Here is a 22,290-nt window from a genome sequence, read left to right as displayed (position 1 = left end):
GTCACTGCTGCTTTGCATACACAAACAAAATTATTTGGCTACGGCTCCTTGCACTGCAGGTCAAATCACCTTTAAAAAGTGTATCACTTTCTAACCTGGATAAAGTAGTCGTTAAGCCTGATCAGTTATGACCCATGCAACTAGCTTATTGGGCTTTATAAAGGAAGATATTCATACGCACTTTTCGAGACATTTCCTCGTAAAGTGAAGTGCTAGAGAATGTACCATTTGTTATAATTTAAAACAGCAAAAACTGTGTGGGGGGGAGGGTGGGGGTGACCTTCTCATCTTTCCCTTGGCGCCTCGAAATTCTGCGACCCGGGGATAGTGCTCAAAGCATTAAGCAGGTATCACGCACGTTTTGGTCAGTTGTCGCCCACTGATGCACCATATTTTAACCCTGCCTCTCATGAAGGCTTGCCCCTGAACACTGACCGAGTAAGAGACAATGTAGCTGTAGGCGCTCGAAAAACAAAAGCACACACGCCTGGTTGCTCGCTAGCTAGGGCTTAAAATAAACTAATTTATCTGGCCTTCCACTTTACCCCATTACATCCATTCGCCCGTGTCTTACATAATGTACAGTCTTGTTAAATATTACTTCCATAGGAAGCCTCTTATCGTCAATAACCTGATCGAAATCTGGCTATTCACTGCAGTGATGGTGCAACAGGAGTTACTAAAGTGATTAGCCGCTGTGTTGGCGTCACCCAGGGCAAGGCTGGCCTCCTTTCGTTTACACAGACCTGGGCATGGCAGCTGGAAGTCTCACCACAGTCGGGGGGCATGAGTGGCTCTGTGTCTGCACCGACTCCCTCCTCTCCCGCCGGAGCAGGCCTCTGCAGCCCAACGCTGAGGGGAGATAAAGCCGCGCTGACTTTGACTCGCGCTCAGCTGCTCTCAGCCTGACGAAGAGGTGCATGCAGTCCCCAGTGATGTAGGCTGCGCACCAGCCAACACGAGCAGACCTGTTCGCGCCTTAGTGGATCTCCTCACCTGTAGTCTGGGTGTCTGGTGCAGGCGACAGCGAGGCGAGCACAGAAGCTCCTACGAGAACGGGCACGCACGGCCCCCACCTGTGGCGCCGAACGTGACATCACACCACCTCACGTCACATTGAATATTAGAAGGCGCTAATGCGCTTTCGAGGTCGAAGACAGTTCACTGAAGGGGCAGCGCCGTTTCTATCATTAGGCAAGAGTTGGCAGCTATTCACTCAAGGAGATTTCCAAATTCATGGTTCTTGCCGCCCTCCCTCTTTTGCCGCCCTAGGCAGCCGCCTAGTCTTGCCTAATGGTAGAAACGGCCCTGCTTTCTGACATAGAAAGGCTGTCAGAACTGCAGGGTTTCCGGATGGTGGACAGGCTCTCGAGCCCTTCGGAACCCATCCGGAAAACTGAGTTGGATTCCTTTCCGACCGAGCCCATCAGAATGGCTTGGTCGAAATGGAATCCGAACTGGCATATCTGATGCAGTTAGGATGGCTCTGACCCAGGGTCAGAGCCCTTCCTAATCGCATCAGAATCGACCGCTTAGCGGGAACATTTTGTTTAAGGAGAGTGCCATATCTTTAACCAAAGGAGTAGTGGTGAGATTTCAACCACATCCTCCAGATAAGAGAGGCCTGTTTCTGAATGGGTAATAAAACGTGTGGTACTCCTTGGGGTTGCGAAAAGCCTGCTTAAAAATATATTTTCAATTATTTTTAGAGTCCCTGGGTCAATATGACCCCATACACTTTCATCATATGTACTCACAGAGAGGCATTTGCTTTTTGCTGTTATACAACGTAATTCATTACTTTATAGGTTTTTGGCCGAGTTTCTCCACAAAGTTAAAGATTGGGTAAACTGCCCCTGCAAATTTGGATGCCCTCTGTGTTAAAAGTTTGTTCCATCTGAGGTTGGCTTCTAGCAGGATTCCAAGACAATTTAAATTCTGTACCTTCCCTAAAGTAGTTGCACCTAAGGTGTAAATTCTCGGGCCACATGTCATAACAAAGTATTTCTGTCGGTTGACCTTCAGACTAAGGCTGGCCATATATTCATTAAAAAGGTTGAGTTAAACCTACAAACCGTTTGCGGTGCGGGCTATAAGGACCGAATAATTCAAATGCTTTATTTTGGTAAAAACCATAAAAGCATAGAATAATCGTAAAACATTAAAACTGAAAAATACATCACAAGATTAGGTTCAGCAAAGTAAACCTAACGGCACCTATGATGATCATAATGGACCTCAAAAAAAGATTGCAATATTTAACCCCTTCGATGCTCATGACGAGCTCAGCTCGTCATGAGGTACACCTCTTGTACAGCGTAGTATTGCGCTATCCCAAACGTGGGTAGCGTCACCAAATGCACTCAGTGAAAGAAAATTTCAAAAAACGTTGGTATGCGTTTGAAGTTAGTTTATTACGAATATAGTTTTTTTATCTTGATGTTGAATTCACATCATAAAGTTCATGAAAAACATCTGTGTTTGATTCTTATTATTCATTCATGGTTTCCCCATGGTTTCCCAATGCATTTCGGGCTGAATGCCCTTCATCAGGGGATTAACAGTACTGTTGATAAAGGATAATACCCAAAAATGAATACACAGCGAATTAGTGTGAGCGGTCATTCTTTGGTAGAGAGATATCTACGTTAACTATTTTATACATGCCTGTTTGAAAAATATAACAAGAAAGTAAATGTAAGCTCAAAAAAGTCGACCCACAGAATAGAACATTGTTAAACACATTTCACACATGTACCGATACTCAGTTGCAAAATATGGAGACCACTGTGCTTCCCTGAAACTTAAATTGGGAAAATACTCGGGTGAGTGAGATGAGACAAAGTATAAATACTGACGAGTCATATTTACTCAATTATGCACACGTGCACAGTCCTTTCAGAAAAATAACGAGATACGTCTTGTTTTAGAAGAATCTAAAATACCAAATGTTCAAAAGAATGGGTACTGTCGAACGTGAATGGGAGAATATTCTTGAGTGTAAAGCATTTCACAACGGGGTGACAAGCCCCTTCTATTTAAACAAAGGTAAACAAAGTCGTACCTTTTTAACGTGGTTCTTTCTTAATTCCACGATAGAAAAAGTTTCTGTGAAGGAACAAAAAGTACAAGAGAATCATGAGCGTTTCGAACGCATAAGGGGCTCGCTCGTCTAGACCCTGGTTGAAACGTGCTTCCGAATTGCTCACCGATCTCATAGCGGATGCTAGAAACAAAGTAACCTTCCATGTGCGTTGGCGGGATGCAATGCGGAAGTCCCGACCATGTATTTAAAGTGAACGTCAGATGACGAAAAAGGTCATGTGATTAAAAGCGAGAAAACAGAATACTACGCGGATGGCGTAGGGTGGAAAACAGACTCGAATCAGTCTGAACATGGTGAACAACAATTTGGCGCTGTGAATGGAAATAAATATAATAAAGATGTGAAAGTGCGAACGGGGGTGGATCGACACTATGGGGGTCATTAGGATCGCGGACGGACTTGCGTCCGTCCGCGACCCCAGAGCAGGAGGGAACCTCTGCATGGCATGCGGAGTTCCCTCCTGTGCAATTAGGATGTGACCGCAAGGGTTGTGGTCACATCCTCTATTTTTAATATTGCGGCGGGTGGAGCTTCAAGCTGCACCCGCCGCAATGTTAAAAATGCACGCATTGCATTTGCATGCAGTAAGAGGCAGGCACCGCGCGGTGCCTGCCGCTTTCTGCATGCAAATGCATGGGGGTACCATAGGTACCCTCCATGTGCACCCCCCACCCCCCCTTCACCTAGGGGGCCCGCCACGGGCCCCCGCAGTGAAGTTCCTTATGCTTTTCCACGGCGGAAAACCCGCCGCGGAAAAGCATCATTTACAGCCCATCCTAATATGGTGGACGGTGTCTGGAAGACACCGTCACCATATTAGAGCTTTTCTGCCGCGGTTGTAAGCCAACCGCGGCGGAAAAGCTGCGGACGGAAACAAGGACCCACCAGCCATCCTAATGTGGAGGTGGGTCTTTGGTCAGTCCGCTGCGGTTTTTCCGCATCCTCTGGGCCGGCGGTGCCTTCCGCCGGCCCCGAGGATGCGGAAAAACCGCAATCATAATGACCCCCTAAATTGGGTAAAACGGTCGGGATACTAAGCACTACTTAACATACCCAAGAGATGTGTGTATGTTGGTACAAAGTCATATTATTTACAAGTGAATGTTGTTGAAGGCAAGGACGGTCTGAATGATCAAAGAACAAGAAAGTCATAAAAAGTTATCACAACATAATTATCCGAATATGATATAAGTCATAGTATATCAGTAAATAAAATAAACTGGTAAACTGTCTACAAAAAACAATGAAAGTCCATACGATCATTTAATCCTTTCGGATGATTCGTGGTAAGACGATTAATCCAGAATATTTCTCGTCTCAACAAATGTTGGCTATTATCTCTTCCTGGTAGAATACCTGGTTGTTCCAAAACAAGAAATCTGAGTTGGCTGGGGGTGTGATTATGTGAATTGAAGTGTGCTCAGAGCGCGACGCCCCGGTTATAATGAACCACCCCACATTAGGAGAATTTCAATCAGCTGTACCAACTAGGGGCCGCCCAATAGGAGGATAGTTGACCTAGTTTAAAAAGGGCTCTAGAAACAGAACCTAAATACCATCTTTTTCCGAAGAAACAGACGAATGCCAGTGTGCGGGACCCGGGTGTGAAACAGAGATCGAAACATCTCAAGGTAAGGAGAACGAATCCCCGCTTATAATTAAATGAAATCCCACTATGAGGCTTGGTAAATAATGGAGCCTATATTTCCATTGCAGCAAGCGCTAGAATAATCACGCATAAGAACAAGGCGTCTCCCTAATCCACCCGACCGAAGGATCAACATACCTCATTACTAGGTAGGTTTTAATAGAGTCCCTCAGCCTCAAATAACCTTTAACTTAACGGCAAGCACTAAATGTTATTCATTGCATTTAGATTACAGAATAAAGAGGAACAACGATATGAAGGATCTCATGCTCTAGTGCCGTGTAGAAGATTAATAACTACGGAGCAACTGCCCTTTAGAACAAGGTATATCCAACAAACTGAATAGGAGGATATGATCGCTCTATAGAGCTCGCCCATAGTGTATTTCAAATAAAACCAAACTCTTCGTCTATTTCTTTATAGGAGATAAATATCTTCTCAATGTCAATTTGACAACATCTGAATAAAGGCCACCAAATAGCGAGATACAAAAGGGCCATCAGGTAATCAATGATCGCAGTACACGTAGATAAATATGAAAAATTAAAAATATCAGGTGGCACCATGTTGTAAATATATAATATTCCTTACCCTTTCAGACCTAATTAAATACAAGGATGGGACTATGCAAAAACCGAAACAAACCCAAAGCTATATAAACAGAAAATGCAATAAGGTAAATAAATTAGAAAATAATGATACATGAATTAGGACCAAGATAAAAGAGGTGAACTTATAAGCAACGGCCCACCTCGAAACGGGATGGGGAGGTTTGGCTTCTCTAATATAATTCCCCACAACAGTACCTTGTCGCCACGCATGAGTTGAGATGCCATTATGAGTATTTTGGGAGGTTTGTTCCTTAGCAGAAGCCCACATATTGGTAGGACTTATGATTAAAATAAGAGCAATGTTGCAATCAATGTATGTAAATTTGAAAAATGTGAATAGATGGAAATAAGTAGCAGTTGGCAAGTGGCAAAAAGCAGTAGTACTCATAGCCGCATGTACAAACTATGAAATATGTTATGCTCTAATTATCAATAGGATGTAACATAGAAATGATAATCTGTGGTTTGATGTAATACACTGATTCCAATGTATTTATTAATAGGATTTCTCTGTATGAGGCAACCATCCAGTGCCATAATAGGAGAGACATATATGTTTAAGTCTTGACAAAGATGGCACATTACTGAATGAGTCCATCGAAACGCCCACAATTGCACAATCGAACAATCTAGCTCACCCTAAGAACAACAAAATGAGACGGGTCTAGGATTGAGCCTAAATGAGGGTTCTGATGTGCAAATCTCTATGACAAATCGTTGATGTCTATGTTTGTCTCTCTCCCCCCTTTTTTTGTGACTGCATAACCTGTTTTAATTTAGGTGACTTTTATAATTTGGATGATTATAGTATGAGAATTTGTTGATGTTTATATGAACTGAGACTGGGTTTCTCTTGATTGAAAAATCTTTTTTATGAAATGAGAATGTATTTTTATATGTTTTAAAGGTTTTGTTTTAATAAAATCCATATATTTTATATATAAAATTGTTTTTGTTCATGTTTATGCTTAATTAAGCTTTTTGTCCAAAACCAGTATTTGGGCGTATTTTCTCAGTAGCTCTACCAAGGGAAACTGCTTGACTTCAATGGTTAGAGCGGCAGACCCTGATGCAGAGTTCTGGCCCGGGACCAGGGTTCAATTCCCTGCCTCGGCGGGTCTTGGGCTCAAAATTCCACGGACCTGTTAATTCTCGCTCGGTGCCAATTCCAATCATGGAGTTCCACTCTGCAACTCTGGGCAATAGCTTGCTTAATCTCCACAACGGCCCCCACAACGCTAAGGATGCCTGGCCTCCACCTTGGGGGTGCCCAGGAGTGGACGCCTCATAGGGAAAGCCAGGATGGGTTCCACAGCGGTATTCATACAAGCGCCTTGAGACCCTTGCGGGTGAGTAGTGCGCTATACAAGTTTCAATTTACAATTTTACAATTTACATATAGTGAAAATGTCCTGAAAGCTATTTTCAGTGTATCTAGGCTAGTTGATCCTTATGAAAATGCTTGGATACATTATTATATTTAATCATGCTAATTTCGCTTAGGACACAGCTAGGGAATCGTTGTTTTTATAAAGTTACTGTTTCCCTGCATTTGCTCTCCCATGTTTGCCAGCCTGTAATTATCATTTCAACAAGTGTGAAAGGTGTGAAATGACTCCCAGGAACAAACAATAAATAGGGTGACGTGAATGGCCAGAGATGACTGCTCTACAGGGTCTGCAGGGTGGGGCCATGAACATCCTTTTTGACATTACAGTGTCAAATCCTAGTTGATAGTTATCTTTAGATTATATATATCAATGGTAAGCATGAGCGAATTTTGCGGATCTCGCGTTCGCGAATTTTGCGGATTTGCGGATTCGCAATCCGCAAAATCAGCGAATTCTCGCGAATTTGCGGATTTTTTTTTTTTTGTGTTTGCGCGGGTTTCTGCCAGTTCGCGAGGGTTTTGTACAATGTCGCAAATTGCGAACTTACCTGTCGGGTCGCAAGTTTCGCGAACTTGTTGTTTCTACGTGTCCAGCCTGTTTGGGACACTCTTCTTCATCACTGCCACTCTCTGTCACCACTGCCACTCTCTGACTACTCATGCCACCCTCTGGCCCACCCATGCCACCCTCTGTTTCATCACCACACCCTCTGGTTGTCCAGTGTACATTATTTTCGGCAAAGCAAAGCACACCTTCCCTGCCTCAAGTGACCTGAATTAATTTGGGGCTGATTAATGTGTCACAGAATATTTTTTTAGCTGGCACCTGCTTCCTTAGTGCGCCCTGATTAGTGATCTTTTGCACTTGCTAAGTGCTTTCATTGTTGCAAAATTAGTTACAACACCTGCCCTGCCCCAACTGACAATAATGAATTAGGGGCTGATTAATGGATTTTAACTTCCAGCCTGGCTCCTGCTTGTCTCCCTTAGCTGTAATTCAGGACCTTTGTGGCATATGTGTAACTATTCTGAGGTTCAGAGCAGGGTCACATAATAGTTTCAACTGGCAACTGAACTCTGGAGGGGCCCCTCAGGAAGCACTACAGGAAATGGCTACTAATGATGAGCCTGAACTTTTGAACCTGGTAAGTAGTTACTTTCAGTTTTGCTAAGATCGTATTTCTGCAATTTTGCACTTATTCGCGGGGCGCGAACTCACGCGAACAGTGCGAGCAGTGCGAGCAAAATCCGCTGCTCGCGGATTTGCGGATTTTGCGGGAAATTCGCAAATCTCGCGGATTGCGGATTTCCCGAAAATCCGCAAAATCCGCGAGCGGAACGGATTTTCCGCCCATGCTTAATCAATGGGGGCACAATTGAAAGGATGGAAAACAGGATGTCAAAACAATTCTTGTGGATTCATTTTCTGGTTGCTGGAAAGTCTTACTCTGTTCCACCAGACTTCTGCCTCTGAGCTTTTGCATCTAACATTGAGGAAACACTTGAATGGAAGGGGAACATAATTAAAAAACAATCCTTGTGTGGTTGAAATGACCACCTTTTTCATGGCATTCCCCCAGATGTTTGCCTTCTTATGCTGAACCAGTTTTTGCTGGCCACAGAACTCTGCACACTTTACTCCTGCTCTCCAGTGGAGTACACTGTTTGATAAATATGCTAGAATTGCCATATTTGGCACATTTAATTTACTTGTACTTCCCTAGTGGATGGTGCCATGTATGCCCAGGGCCTGTAAATTAAATACTACTAGTGGGTTGCCGCGCACTTTGTGCCACCCACTAAGGTAGCACTGTAGAAAAGTCTCTAAGCCTTCCACTGGAGTCTAGGTGAGCAGTTTTAAAACTGTCATTTCAACCTGGCAGAACAAACCTGGCCAGGCCTGAACCTTCATTTTTTATACTTATATGTCAACCCAAGGTAGGCCCAAGAGGGCCATAAGGCAGGGTACATGGTATTTAAAAAGTAGGACCGGTATATTTAATGTTTTACATGTCGTGGCAGTGAAAATCGTACAATGTCATTTTTTTACTGTGGCAAGGCAGGCTATCTGATAGGCTAACTTTTGTTTACACTATTACATTTAATAAATGTTAAATTCAGTTAGGGAGCACCTAGAAAAATGGTTTAAGGAATCATGTTAATAGTAATTGAATTCCAACTTCATGGCCAAGTAGGATTTTATATTACTATTTTCATAATGACAGTTTTAGAAAGTTGACATTTTCATACCTGAAACAAAAAAGCTATCCTGTCAGTGTCCAGCTATCATCTGACCCCTGATGGCTCCTCTGTGGTGAGATGTATATAGCTGTCAGACAGTGGACAAATGGCTCTGTGATCGAAGTGGAGAGTCATCTTTAACCGGGTGGCCAGGGAAGCTGTCCACAGCCCCTTCCTGTCCTTGAAAGGATGTCTGCCCTGTCACAGGCAGAGGAAACTCATACCTAGGCCTGTCTCCCTTTTATCTCTCTTGTCAGGCTGGCACCAAACCCAGTGGGAGTGGAGTAACTGACCAGAACAGGTTTTTGGGTGTACACAAAAGCTTGCTCTACACCAAAAAGCTGGGCATAAAAGTGGACCCACCAGACGTATCATGAAAACACTCCTGGGCCTATGAAGAATAAGAAGGACTGCCCAACAAAGAACCTGAAGGAAGACTGGACCTGCATACCTTGAACCCAGGGACCCCAGAAGTGACTCCAAGTGTCAGTTGGCTGACCCCCTGTTTGTGCTACAGAGACACAACAAGCTTATAAAGGACTATCTCCTTGCAATTGCCTTGCTGACCAGTTCCTAATGGGCATGCGCTAGACCCTGCTGCTGGCCACTGATAGAGGTAGTACTAAACCCCGAAGTGGTGCCCCCCATATCCTGGGCACTAGATTGGTGTTAGCGTATTCCTGGAGGATTGATGGAAATGGGGATTGCCATCCAAGCCAAAGCTGTCCAATCGTCGGTTGACCGTGGCTGGCTATTTTGACTTACTGAAGGAGGTCGGACCTCCAAAAACGTTTCTAGGTCTAATGTCAAAGGATTTAACAGGAGTGATGCTGAGCAGCCTCCTATTGATGTTGAGGCCTTCCTAGACACAGACGTTGAACTTTGCCCACTAAGAGCTTTCCCGCCTTCGATGAGCCCTACTTCGGATCCAGTAGGCAGCTTGCCCCATCAATGACTCGTTGATGACCACTTTGCCTCAGAAGTGTTTCTGAGTAGAAGGTAAACTTTCCACTGGGACACATTTGGCACCTATATCCAACCGGGGATCCATCACAGTCAGCCTTGACTTTTGACTTTGACCCGGTCAAGCACAACCAGATAACTGCTTTGTGCTTTTTGGAGCTATGTTTAATTCAAACTTTCAAAATTCATATCTACGGTTCCAATTATTGTATGTGGGACATTTTGGTGCCATTTTAATTATCAAAATATTCTGTACTTTTTAAAATGGTGCTGCTATTTTTCTTGTGTTGTGTTTCACTTTATTTTTTGAGTACTACATAAATACTTTACACATTGCCTTTCTAACTAAAGCCTGACTGTTTTTTGCCCAGATACCAGAGGGTTGAGCACAGGTTTACTTAGTAATTTCAGTGGTTCACCCTTATACGAATTGTGACTATTATTTGAAGTACTCAACCTCTTCAGTACTCAACCTCTTCAGTAAATACTTCAATTTCTTACATTATGTATCCACTGTCTGGTTGCTGGAAACCCCTGCTTTGTTTGACCAGATCTGTGTCCTTGTGTTTATTGGGGTTACAGTAACTGTCCCAAACTGGGCTTTAGTGTTAAATTGTAGATTAGGAAACTAAGATTGCCATAGTTCACTACCAACACACCCTCTAGCCCACTTTTAGTGTGGCCAAAGACTACAGTCAATTTGAAAATGCCTAAAGTGGTTAGGGTTGGGCCTTGGAACTTTTACCCCATTGTTTAGGGTGTGTCTGAAAGTCATTCCCACCCACCAGCTCATCCCAAGCAAAGCAGCATCTCCAAGCACCCACTTCAGAACACTCCTGGACCTGAGGAAGATCAGAAGAGGACTGAATCTGCTATGTGTGACGAGAAGAGCCCTAGAGGACTGAACCTGCTCTCTCGCTTACCCATGACAAAGAAGTGCACTCCAAGTTTCATACGTCTGAACATCTGTTAAGGCTACGGCAACAAGCTGCAAAATACCTTTTTCTGGAACCACCTAGGTGAGCAGTGGCCACTGGCTATGGACTGAACCCTGCTGTTTGCCCTTTGCCTGACGCCCTGTGAGTATTTAAGTACCTCCCCTGAGGTCCCATGGGGGCTTTTGAAGTGTACTCCTGTGGTGGATTGGGACTTAAAAGGCTAAAGTCAGAAGGTAAAATCTTTGACCAGAATGAACATAGTTAGTGTATCCAACCTGTTCCACAATGAGATCATTGTCAAATTGCACCTAGGTTCTGGTCAAACGTGACCATTGACTATCATTGGCACATTTGTTTTGTTGACGCCATTCCTACTTAAAACTTTTAAAAATCATATCTCTGGTTCCCTTAGAGATTTTTGTAACTTTAGTGTCATTTTGTGTATCACGTTTTACTTTATGGTTCTAATTCATTTTTGGATTTTTATTGTTTTGCATTTGGATTTTATTACTGTTTTGGTATTGCATAAATACTTCACACATTGCCCTAAGTTAAGCCTGTCTGCTCTGTGCCACAGCCACCAAGGGCTTGAGCTCAGGTTAATTTAGTGACTTTGACGGTTCACGTTGACAGTGTTGTGATTACTCCTTGAGGTAGGTTGCAACCCCCACTTACAAATAATGATCCAATTTCTTGCAATTATGTTAACAAAAACAGCATAAGCATAATATATTCAGAAAAAAAGCATCTGAACTATGCAAAGTTAGTTCTACTGTATTTATACTGTTTTAGAATGGTTGCCTGCACTCCGAAGCAGGAAGACAGTAAAGCACAGGACAAAGGGCATTATTCTCAATTTGAAGCCATTGTTAAAGAGCGTCTGTGGTCATAAAACGTTGGGTACATTTTATGTTCAGGGTAAGACTTTCCTTATGTTTCCATCATGGGCTTTCCTTTCCCCACAGTTTTGCTTTCTATATGCACCAGAGCAGGGACATCTTAAATATTTTGGGGCCCTGGGACAAACGTATTCTGGGGCCTCTGTTCTGAGGAGCTTTGAATTCATGCTCCAATTTCAACTCTTTCATGCCCTCTTTGCCAGGTCATTGACAGTGCACAAGAATACTTGTCCAAGTTATAAATGTGTTTACATATAATATTCAGGGATAGTGGTTGTTGTTTTCAATATTGTAACTCAGCAGCAGTTCACTAATGTTACTGCAAATAATCTCAGTGACATCCTCCAATTTCTCATATGGGAGGTCCTGTTTTCATCTAAAAGAGACTTTTTTTATGGATGCTGCATGAAGTATAAACACAACAATATGTTTGCAATAGACATATCACCCACATTAAAGGAAAATGGTATTAAAAAAAATCTGTTTAAGAATTATTCAAGTCCATTAGGGCAAGGCTCTCTTCAGAAAACAGCTGGCTCTATCAGGGGGCCCCCCTGAAAGCCTGGGGCCCGGGGCTAGAGCCCACTTTGCCCATGCTTAAAACGTCTCTGCACCAGAGTGTTCTAATACCATGAAGTTGCTGCCAGAGGTTGGCAAATACCTATATACAAATCCCTCCATAGCATTTCATTTCTAGCTGCCTAATTAACCGTGAGGTATGAGGAGTTCATTAGTCGTTCATTTGCTATGGGGAAGTCATTAAAAGATAAACACAATTTTAGAATTGACCAGAGCAGCCAAGATAATGCAGATTATCCTTTTTCTCCTGCATGCTCCATGGTTGAAAGAAACCTCTTCACTTGTCAGCATTATATTTCCTCTATCAGTATTGCTGTGAATGTGAAATAGGGTACGAATGCTGCCTGTGTCCAAACTCGCAGTAGTGCATAAATTTGTGTATGGTACTGGAAACTTTCCTGGTGCAAATCCCCTAGGTTACATGGAGGAATTTGCAAGGCAAATTAGAAAGGGAAATATATACATTATTGTCCATTCTCACTGGTGATATTTGGGGAATAACTCCCCAAGATAATAGAAACTGTGCTATATTTCTCTTCCATTTTAACCTCCCAATTTTCACATGGTGTGGTCTATGACCCTGGCCCTCAATTTAGACCATTTGTAATCAGTGTACTGTTTTTGATTGTTATGTCTGCTATTAAGTTCACTACCCTCCTTCAAATGCTGTTCTATTGGTACTAGGGAGGCTTCCATGCCCCTCTTGCAACTTCCTCTCATAGTCTCAAATTCAAAGTCTACTCAGTAAGTGAAGTATGTCGCTTGCACTTTGTGCCTATTAGAGAATGTGAAAATGTGAGTGTGTATTTGATAAACAAGTTACAATGTATTGGTCTCCTCGTAAATTTGACAGTAAACCGGAAACCATTTTGGTAGCCTCTCTCTAGACTGTCTCCAATCTGTTTTCATCCTTCTAAAAATGTGAATTTTAGTACTGAACACTATTCCAAGTGAACCTTTAAAACGTATGCTTTCATTTGGAAAACAACTTACCTTTTTGCCTAGTTAAATGTTTTACTTTCACATAATATTAATCCTTCCCACCTCAAAGACTTGCTGCATTCCATTCACATTACAGCCAATGGATAAAATAAACACAATGATCTGTAAATGTTTAGTGTCATTCACAAGTACCTGTCCCCTCCTGTTTCTATGTTTTCTGACCTCTAAAGGCATGGCAATCCATTCACACCACTGGATTTGAGTTGTCCCCTCCCAAACCACATTCCTGGTTTCTTAATGTGGTTCTATATTCGAAAAAAGCTCTTGGATCGTTATCTCTAAGCTAGAGTTTAGTGTAGTCAGGAAACGTAGCGTTGTCAGGAAAACAGATGTAGGCCTACCTGACCTCCATACTTACATGAACCGGGCACTCATATGTTTTGCTTTCCTTTTAATGCTATCAACTAGTGTAAAAAAATACGAGTCATTAGTTAATTAGGGCTGAATTTAGAGTTTTGTGGACAGTTGTCCGTTTATCAAGTTGGCGGAGTACATTAACTTTGCCACCCTGACAGATAGCCATCTGCCAAATTTAGAGATCATGAATGTCTAAGCGGTGATGTCTTTACCTTGGCAGGGACTGCTGTCATGGTGATTCCTGTCAAGTTACAAAAAGCTGGTTGAACGACCACCAGCGGTTTTGATGAGCATCCATCAAACTTTAAAAAAACCTTTGGTTTTCAAAAAACAAACTCCCAAAGTTACAACCTGCTTTTGAGAGGCAAAAAAAACCAATGACACCTCCATTAAATGTTTTTTTTGTCCTTACCAACAGGTTTAAAAAGGATATTATATTGTCCATCCTACCTAAGGTGGGCAGCGTAACACCGTTTGTGAGATGGTCCATATTATGTCGGGTTGTTGGAGAAAGCTTTCCATCGATGTAGGTAATTGAGCTCCATTAACTGGAAGCTGCCAGTTGTCCCAACCTTAAATACGGTGCACAGACCATCAGTGTGATGGACAGGTTACTCCATCACATTTGCAATGGAGTAGACTGACTGCGAACTATAAATCAACCCTTAGGGCCAGAACTAGAGCTTGGCAGATGGTACTCCTTCTGTAAGAGTTGCGGAGGATATTATGTATGTCACGCTGATGAATTACTGTCTGGTAAATTTAGCAGTCTTCACTGGCCCAGGGGTGATTCTGTAACTTAACTGAAGCAGTAGTCACAGCAGTCACTGTCGAGGTACAAAAAAGTATGTTGGATGTCCGCCTCTAAGTTTGATGGACTGCCATCAAACTTTAACAAGCTTTTTGTTTTTCAAAAACAAACTCCCAAACTGTAAGTTTGTTATCGATAAACTACACCCTAAAGACTCCCACATCTGGGGAGCTTTTTACCTGGGTGTGAGGGTCATTATTTGTTTTCTCTGTCTCTTACCTCTGCCAAGGGGATAGAAAAAAAAGACATCACACCGCCAACCATAAATAGGACAGAGGGTATAATGCCATTCCTGTAATACCATTCCTACAAAAGGCCCATCTGCTTTGGGCCATCAGAGGAAGTTTTCCATCGACAGATCCAACAAGGGCTCAGTCAATGAAAACCTGACAACCTCCGATTCTCAATAGTTTGGGTGGAACATCAGTATCGCAGACAGGGTTTGTAACAGAGTACCAATGGGGTTGAGATTTCCCTATGGTAAAGCACAATTTAAAATGTAAACGTTTATTAAAGTTTAAAGAAAATTAGTATGAACAGTTTTAAGATAAATAGTAATCTAAATTACTTTAATTTATTTAATTTAAACAGCAAATAAAACATTTTTACAGCACTAATAAGTTTGTTTTAAATGAAATAAATAAATAATGTTTCAATAGTTATAATACATGCTTATTAAAAAGTATGCGTGGAATGAAAAAAAAGTTACATTTATGTTTAACTTAAATATAAATAAAGTTTTAAAATAGATTATTGGATTATTCAAAATACATTTATATATTGATATATTTTTAACATTTAATTACATTTATATATGCTTTTAAGAAGTCTCAATAAATGAATTTATTTTTTTTCGCTAGGAGGATAGATTATTTTTCTGAAAAGGCTAGCTGTAATAGTACAACAATGGAGTACTCGATTGAGCATGGTGTAACCCGGTGTCTAGTCTGGCTTTAGCTCAAGAGCCACTTTTAGGTGCAGCAGACATCTTGGAGAGATCACTCTATTACTGACAAATCTAACACTTGTACCACAGATAAAAAATGTTCTGTTGTTAAAAAACAATAATACATAATGAAGATAGTAAAACTGATTAAAACAGATTGTACAATAGTTAAACATTTTGTCATCAAGAGGTTGGAAACATGAGCAAAGCCATGTTATCTTGCTGACTGAAACTGACTAGCTTGAATCCATCCTAGAGTTAGATCATGAAAGCAGTTCTAATTAGTATAGCTCAGTTGTTGTCCCCAGAAAGTTTTGAAATTCTTTTTTTCCTAGATTTAGTTAGAAGAAATGCTCTTCTGTGGTGACTCACGTTTGAATTGATTAATTTGGACCTATTAAATTACGTATATTGACCTGCATATTTTGATCTGTATACACAGAAAGGTATCTCATGTGCACATACTGAGAATAAGACCAGTGCTGTTCTGAACATAAAAATCCCAGCTCTAAAATCATACTTATGTTTTGTCTTATTTCAGGTTGCACCAGTGATTAAAGCTCGGATGATGGAATATGGGTCCACCATGGTCAGCTATCAGCCACTAGGAGACAAAGTAAACTTCTTCCGCATGGTCATCTCAAACCCTGCAGCATCTCACCAGGACATTGATTTCCTGACGGACGAAATTGAACGTCTTGGACAAGATTTATAGTCTGGGCTATAATATAGTCTAGGCTGGCTTCAAATCCCTACTTAGACACGAATGAGTTATAACAAGCTGTGTGAATGTATGTTTAGTGTGTTTCAAAGTGATTCTATATTGTGCTGTCAAGGTAGAGTACAGTTTAAAATCAAGAAACATTGCTCCTCTTAAAATACCCCCCTTTTCATGTTAGAATACCTCTGTGATTAGCATCTGAAGATTGCATTCAATTGGGAACAATGACAAAATATCATGACGCTGTTCCCATTAGGAAACTATTACAAACTTTACAAATATCTGAAAGTTATTAGACTGAATTATGCCAAATGTGTTAACAAGCAGGTGAATCTATATTTGTGTGGGTGATTAAAGCTGAAAGGCAAAATGCATGTTTGTTTAGAAAGGAAAATATATTGCCTTTTCATAGCATTCTAAAATAATGTATTATTTACTTACAGCAACATTTCAGATGTATTTAAATACATATAATTTTAAAAAGGGACCAGATGTATCTATATATATTACAGCAAACTCTTATTTTGTATAGTTTTTTTCTTTGAGTTTTAAAAGAAACGGGCCAAAACAAGAATGTGCTGTTGTAATTGTAAGCATAGGTATTACATTTGCCATTATTTATTTTTGAAGCAGAGACCAAAATATATTAACATGAACAGTAATGTTATCTATAGGTCACATGTATTGTATAAAAACAATTTTTATTCCAGTCAATCCATAAAACTGAATCTACTATCCAACATGCTGCAACATATAAGGAACAAAAGCAAAGCTATCTGATGACTACGTTAATTTCTATGCACACGCTATATTAGAATGACACAGTGCTGTCTGAATTTTATTAGAAAATGTTTTATTTCAAATGTCACATTACTCTGCAGGAGAGCAATCAAGACCTATATTTATTGGTGTAATTTATAAAAAATGCATTGTTCTTGGACTGTGCCTAGAAAACCTATGAGTAACCTTTTAGTAATAGGGCCAAGATATTTAAGAGGAAGGAATGAAAGAATGTGAATTGTTATCCACCTTTGTGCTATTTTCTTTTGATTGTTAAGTAACATTAATGACAAGAGCACATAGGTGCATTACAATTTAAAATTCAACTACTCTTTTTATGTTTCCTCTACAGGCAACCTTAGCCGCCTGTTGACAATACCTATTGTTTACAACACATTATATATACTTAGTGGCTTTGGGTCAACCCCTTGATCCTGAGTCAGTGGTTTTCCTCCATTGTGGTTGTCCAGCTCAGGAACATTTCAGTCTATATTGCTTTGAATGGATGATATATTATTCTACTGCTGACATCAGGTCTTGCTTTGCAGTGCATGGGAAGGATTATTTTCTCTTCATCTCTCTCTCCATGCTCCCATTGCCCCTTTTCTCCCCCGCTCCAACTTTTTCATCCTTCCAAGCAGTCCCAGTGTTTTCGAAACTTGAATTATGTGCTTTTTGATACCTTTCACTCTGTTGGCGGGTGAACATTTTAAAGCTTTTTTTGACAATTTGATAAGGTCCATCTTTGTCCGTATGCTGGCGCCTTGGACATTTACTCGTGGTTTTAATGTATTTAAATAAATGATACTCAAAGAAGGCCATCGTGGTTACATATGCATCCACAGCAGCCATCTTTTGACTAGATTAATTTAAATAAAAGAAAGGTTTTCGAAAGATGGCCATCATGGCTGCGCACACACCCATGACTGCCATTATTCAAACACACCACTTGCACAGAAAGATTACCACCAAGGATGCACACTTAACTGTAGTGGCCATCTTCTAATGCATATTGGTTTGTTTTTGTTTTAAAAGCCATTGAAATATGGCTGCTACAAATGTTCTTGCATTTGCAGCAGCCATCTGAGTAAAAAAAGCATTCCCAACGCCAATAGTTTTCTCGGTCAAGACCTATTGGCTTTGCCTTTTCTTGTTATTAAATGTTATATTTTTTTTATTTTCACAACATATAAGGAGCAAAGAGCCTGTGACGGGATGAGGACGAGAGAGGAGTGAGGTGGAGAGGAGAGACAATAATACAGAATAGGAAAGGAGGGACAAATCAGGGGGAAAACACTAGAGGGAAGGAAGAGGATATATAGGAGAGGACAAACCTCAACAAAATGAAGGCCAAGGCCTGGGGAATTGTTTGTAGAGGAGGGGGCCGCAATGACCATTTTGTTAATCTACCCTCTGTCCAGTTGCCCAACCTAAAATATACTGACATTCATTTCCAGCTGACCAGCCACACAAGGCAGTACATCTGCGTAATGGGACTGATCAAAACAAGTCTTTTAGCTGAAGTATTGTGAAAGGCATTTTGTTCCTTGAAATGTTTGCTTTAAAGCCAATATCTGAAAGAAGTATGTAGAAGATGAAAACAAGAAGTAAAAGGAGAGCAGCATCACCACTGACATGAAGAATGTCAATCACAGAGCGCATTAGTGCACTAGTCAATGGAACGTTTTGGCTCCAGTAATGAGTTAGGAGTAGACATGTGTAAAGGCTAGAATTACCGTCGCTGGCTAGTATGCCCATACATATAAACTGAGTGCTTAATTTGAACAGGTGGTTTCCAGTGGGGCCAACCGACAATCATTTTTGGAGACTGGCACATATTGTTCTTCATCAGACATTGGCCGGGAGCAAGAGAGGGAAAAACAGACAAAGGGGAAAGAAGGATGAAAAGAAAGATAGAAAAAGGAAAAAAAACATCTCAAAAGGAGAAAGCAATAACCTGCAAAAGTGAGATAAAGGTGCAGGGTGTGTCTGATAGTAAATTAAAGAGGAATGAGGTGGATTCAAGGCTAAGGATCCTTAGTATCTGGTGTGCTGATGTTTAATGCTACCAGCTGTGTGCTTCTGAGCTGAGCATTGGCCACAGGCACTCATTCTTTTACAAATTCAGCACTGGTTAAACCAAAGTGAAGGGGAAATAACTGTGCTGATCCAGAGTTACTGAGTGTGAACCCGCTCTGAATTCCCAAATCCATGGGGATTCAACATTCCCATTTACCACCTCCTCAGAGTAGGCGGTAAATGGAGCAGGGGTTACTGTTTGGGTGGAGGAAGTTGGTTGGGAGAGTAGAGAGGGAAGAGGAAGATTCTTTCCAGCATTACATACTCCCACATTGCTGCAGAAAAAAGTCAGGATAAGTGGTGTTCTAGGATTGGCTGCTGTTGTACCACATGTCAGTAACATTGGAGATGGTTTTACCGCACATTTGGAAACTGGGTGCAGGAATACCAGGCCAGTCTTGATCAGACGGAGCAGGATTCCACTGGGAATACCACTTCATCTGACTCATAATCAGGCCCTTCATAATAATGTATACACCATGTTTCCAGCCCTGGGCTTTCCCTTTAAACAATGTTTAATCCAAATGAGGTCAACCAATGACTACAACTCCCAGAATTCCCCATGTTGTGAAGGAACAGTGTTATCTGGTAACCCCAGATGTATGTACATTATGACAGCTGTCACTCCCAAAGTAAACAATTCAACCAACCAATTTTAAGACTCTCACTTTTAAACTCCCTACGAGGGTAATCTTTGAGGCAAATCTCCAATCAATTTGAGGATAACACATGTTTAGTCAATTTGATAACAAGTACGCTTATCCTATTATATGTATATATATGTGTATATATATATATATATATATATATATATATATATATATATATATATATATATATATATATACACCAACCAGGCTCTCTCCTCTCCTACGAAAAGAGTGTGACACTGCTCCGGGGGTGAAACAGGAACGGCTTTATTTTAAAAACAGCGCTGGCATTAGAGAGTCTCTGGAAAACGCAAGGCAGACGCGTTTCCGCCTTAATGGCTTCATCAGTGCCCATCCAGATTGTTTGTTGCTCTTCCGGGGGTTCCTTTCTTGTAGTTGTTATGATCGTGACCACTCCCAGTCACATGATCAAGTCCCACCCTTGCCTCACAGGTGCAAGACACTAGGCGCTCCTCACTTGCACTGCTGCATTGTGGTTAGTGAAGTCCTTCGCAAGTGCCCATTCAGTGATGGGGCCTCTTAACACATCAAGTGATGCTCCAGATGATGTCGGGCCGGGTCTCCACGCCACCGCAGCCTTGCCGGTGGTAAAGCTGTCCTGGGTCCCCCTTATCAGGCAAAGGTTTGCCTCCTCTCTCCCCATATTGGCGATGTATTCCTCATAGGACTGCAGCGCCTGGGGGGGGGGGGGTTACGCGTAACATTTTCATGTGGACTCCAAGGCACAGGTAATCCGCGTAGCTCCAGAACGAGAGGGCGTGTCACTAAGCCAGCACCTGCAGCTGGCAACACATACCAACCAGGCTCTCTCCTCTCCTACGAAAAGAGTTTGACACTGCTCCGGGGGTGAAACAGGAACGGCTTTATTTTAAAATATATATATATTATGTTCTTTAACATTTTGCTGAGAAAAATATAGAATGTCAAACTTCACTTATCACTATTTAGACATTAACAGAGAGTGGTTTGGTGAAAGTCGAGTAATGCTAAGCAATATTAACATTGTGCAGTTACACATAGTGCTGCAAACAAAATCACTTGCTGTGTACTTACCTAACTTGGCTACTGGTTGAAAATCCTTCAGCCAACACTCAGGTGTGACTGTTAAACGTTGAAAAAGAGCTAACTTGAAACCTATGATTAAAATACGCTCTCACATTTATGGTTACCTCGCACACTTCAGTTTCTTTCTGCTGAATCCATTCATCCTATGCACTCATGCTGCCCTGTAGACAGTCTGATGGAATGCTTCATATGCAAAGGTATTCAGAGAAAATGCCAGGAAAGGACTTAGCTTCACAGACTCAGAATCCCCTTCGAAAACACTTCTAGGTAATTCAGAGATTGCTATTCAGTGGTCTCCCTGGGGACATCTGAACTTCTTTTCAGCCTCTTGAGAGAAGGAGATAGCCGAATGACAGCTGAGGAAGGCATCTCGGAAAAGATAAGGCATAGAGGTTACCACGTGGGCATGGCTACTGTGAGAAGATCTCTGCAGCCAGAGGATTTTAATTGCAGGGCTGCAGACAGGAACAGTCTAAGATTGCCAGTCCCATAAATTACTGACACCTCCCCCGTCTGCAAAGCTCTATGATGCTATTAACAATCTCTACCAAAGTCAGTACTGTAAATAGGATTCTCAGATGTATGATGCTATTTTGAAAGTCTGTTTACTTCTGCTTTTTGAAATTGAGAATAAAGAAATGTTTAAAAATGCATTGGCGTGTATCACATAGACTGCCTTGGTGCAATGTTGCACCAGCATTTCAGAATTATATAGATTGCTGTGATGCAGTTTTGCACCATCATTTTCATCACTTTCCAGGCCCTAAATAGGAGTGATTTGTATTTAGGTGCAGGGCACTGTTTGACCAGAAAAAATATTTCCAGACAGTATCCCAACACCTACATCCAACTATCCAGAATTATTTCACCTGAAATGGCTATAAATGTGCACCCTCCTATGCCAGGTAAAAACCCACACACATATTCCCATTTCGGCCAGAATAATGGACCATTTTCCACTCCAATTTACCACCTGCGTTGAGCAGACGTTCTATGCAGATAGTGAATGCCAAGAGCGTCAGGCACAGGAAAGGCAGGAGCATGGGGGTGGTAGGCATCCTTACTCCCTTTCGGAAAAGGAATAGGTCAGACAGGAGCTAGACTCTATTTGTCGCATGCCCAATCCTCTTGCAATTTTCTCAGCTGCATTTCCCAACTGATAAAGTCAGCCTGGTTAGTCTTTCATCTGGAAAATCTTGATTTGCTCTTTCTCTCACTGACAATGTTAATAATGACAACAATTATTATTTACAGGCTGTAAAACGCTCAATAAAGAATGTATTTTTTTTTTAACTTTGATCAGGCAGAGCGATTGTCCCTCAGAGATACCACTCCATCTGTCTCTGAATCAGACCCCAGTGTTAAAACGTCATTTTGCACCAGCTAACTGACCCAAATGTTGGTGCAAACTTGCATAGGCAACAGCATCATTTATGTAATGCAGTTATGTTTTCAGCAAATTTGCACCAACTTGGTCTATGTA

The 22,290-nt window shown here is 41.5% G+C and overlaps 1 protein-coding gene across 1 annotated transcript in view; it reads left to right on the top strand.

Moving 5' to 3' along the window:
• GAD2 (glutamate decarboxylase 2) overlaps nucleotides 1-19,834 on the top strand; it is a 583,816-nt gene extending 563,982 nt beyond the window's left edge. Inside the window, exon 16 of the mRNA XM_086941658.1 lies at nucleotides 16,033-19,834. Coding sequence (XP_086797784.1) covers nucleotides 16,033-16,206 — 174 coding nt within the window. The 3' untranslated portion in view covers nucleotides 16,207-19,834. The remainder of the gene's footprint in view (nucleotides 1-16,032) is intronic.
• Nucleotides 19,835-22,290: the final 2,456 nt, after the last annotated feature.

This window comes from Lissotriton vulgaris, chromosome 10, assembly GCF_964263255.1.
Source record: "Lissotriton vulgaris chromosome 10, aLisVul1.2, whole genome shotgun sequence".
Lineage (NCBI taxonomy): Eukaryota > Metazoa > Chordata > Amphibia > Caudata > Salamandridae > Lissotriton > Lissotriton vulgaris.
Note: the sequence above shows the minus strand (reverse complement) of the source record. Positions and strands in the feature narration are given on the sequence as shown.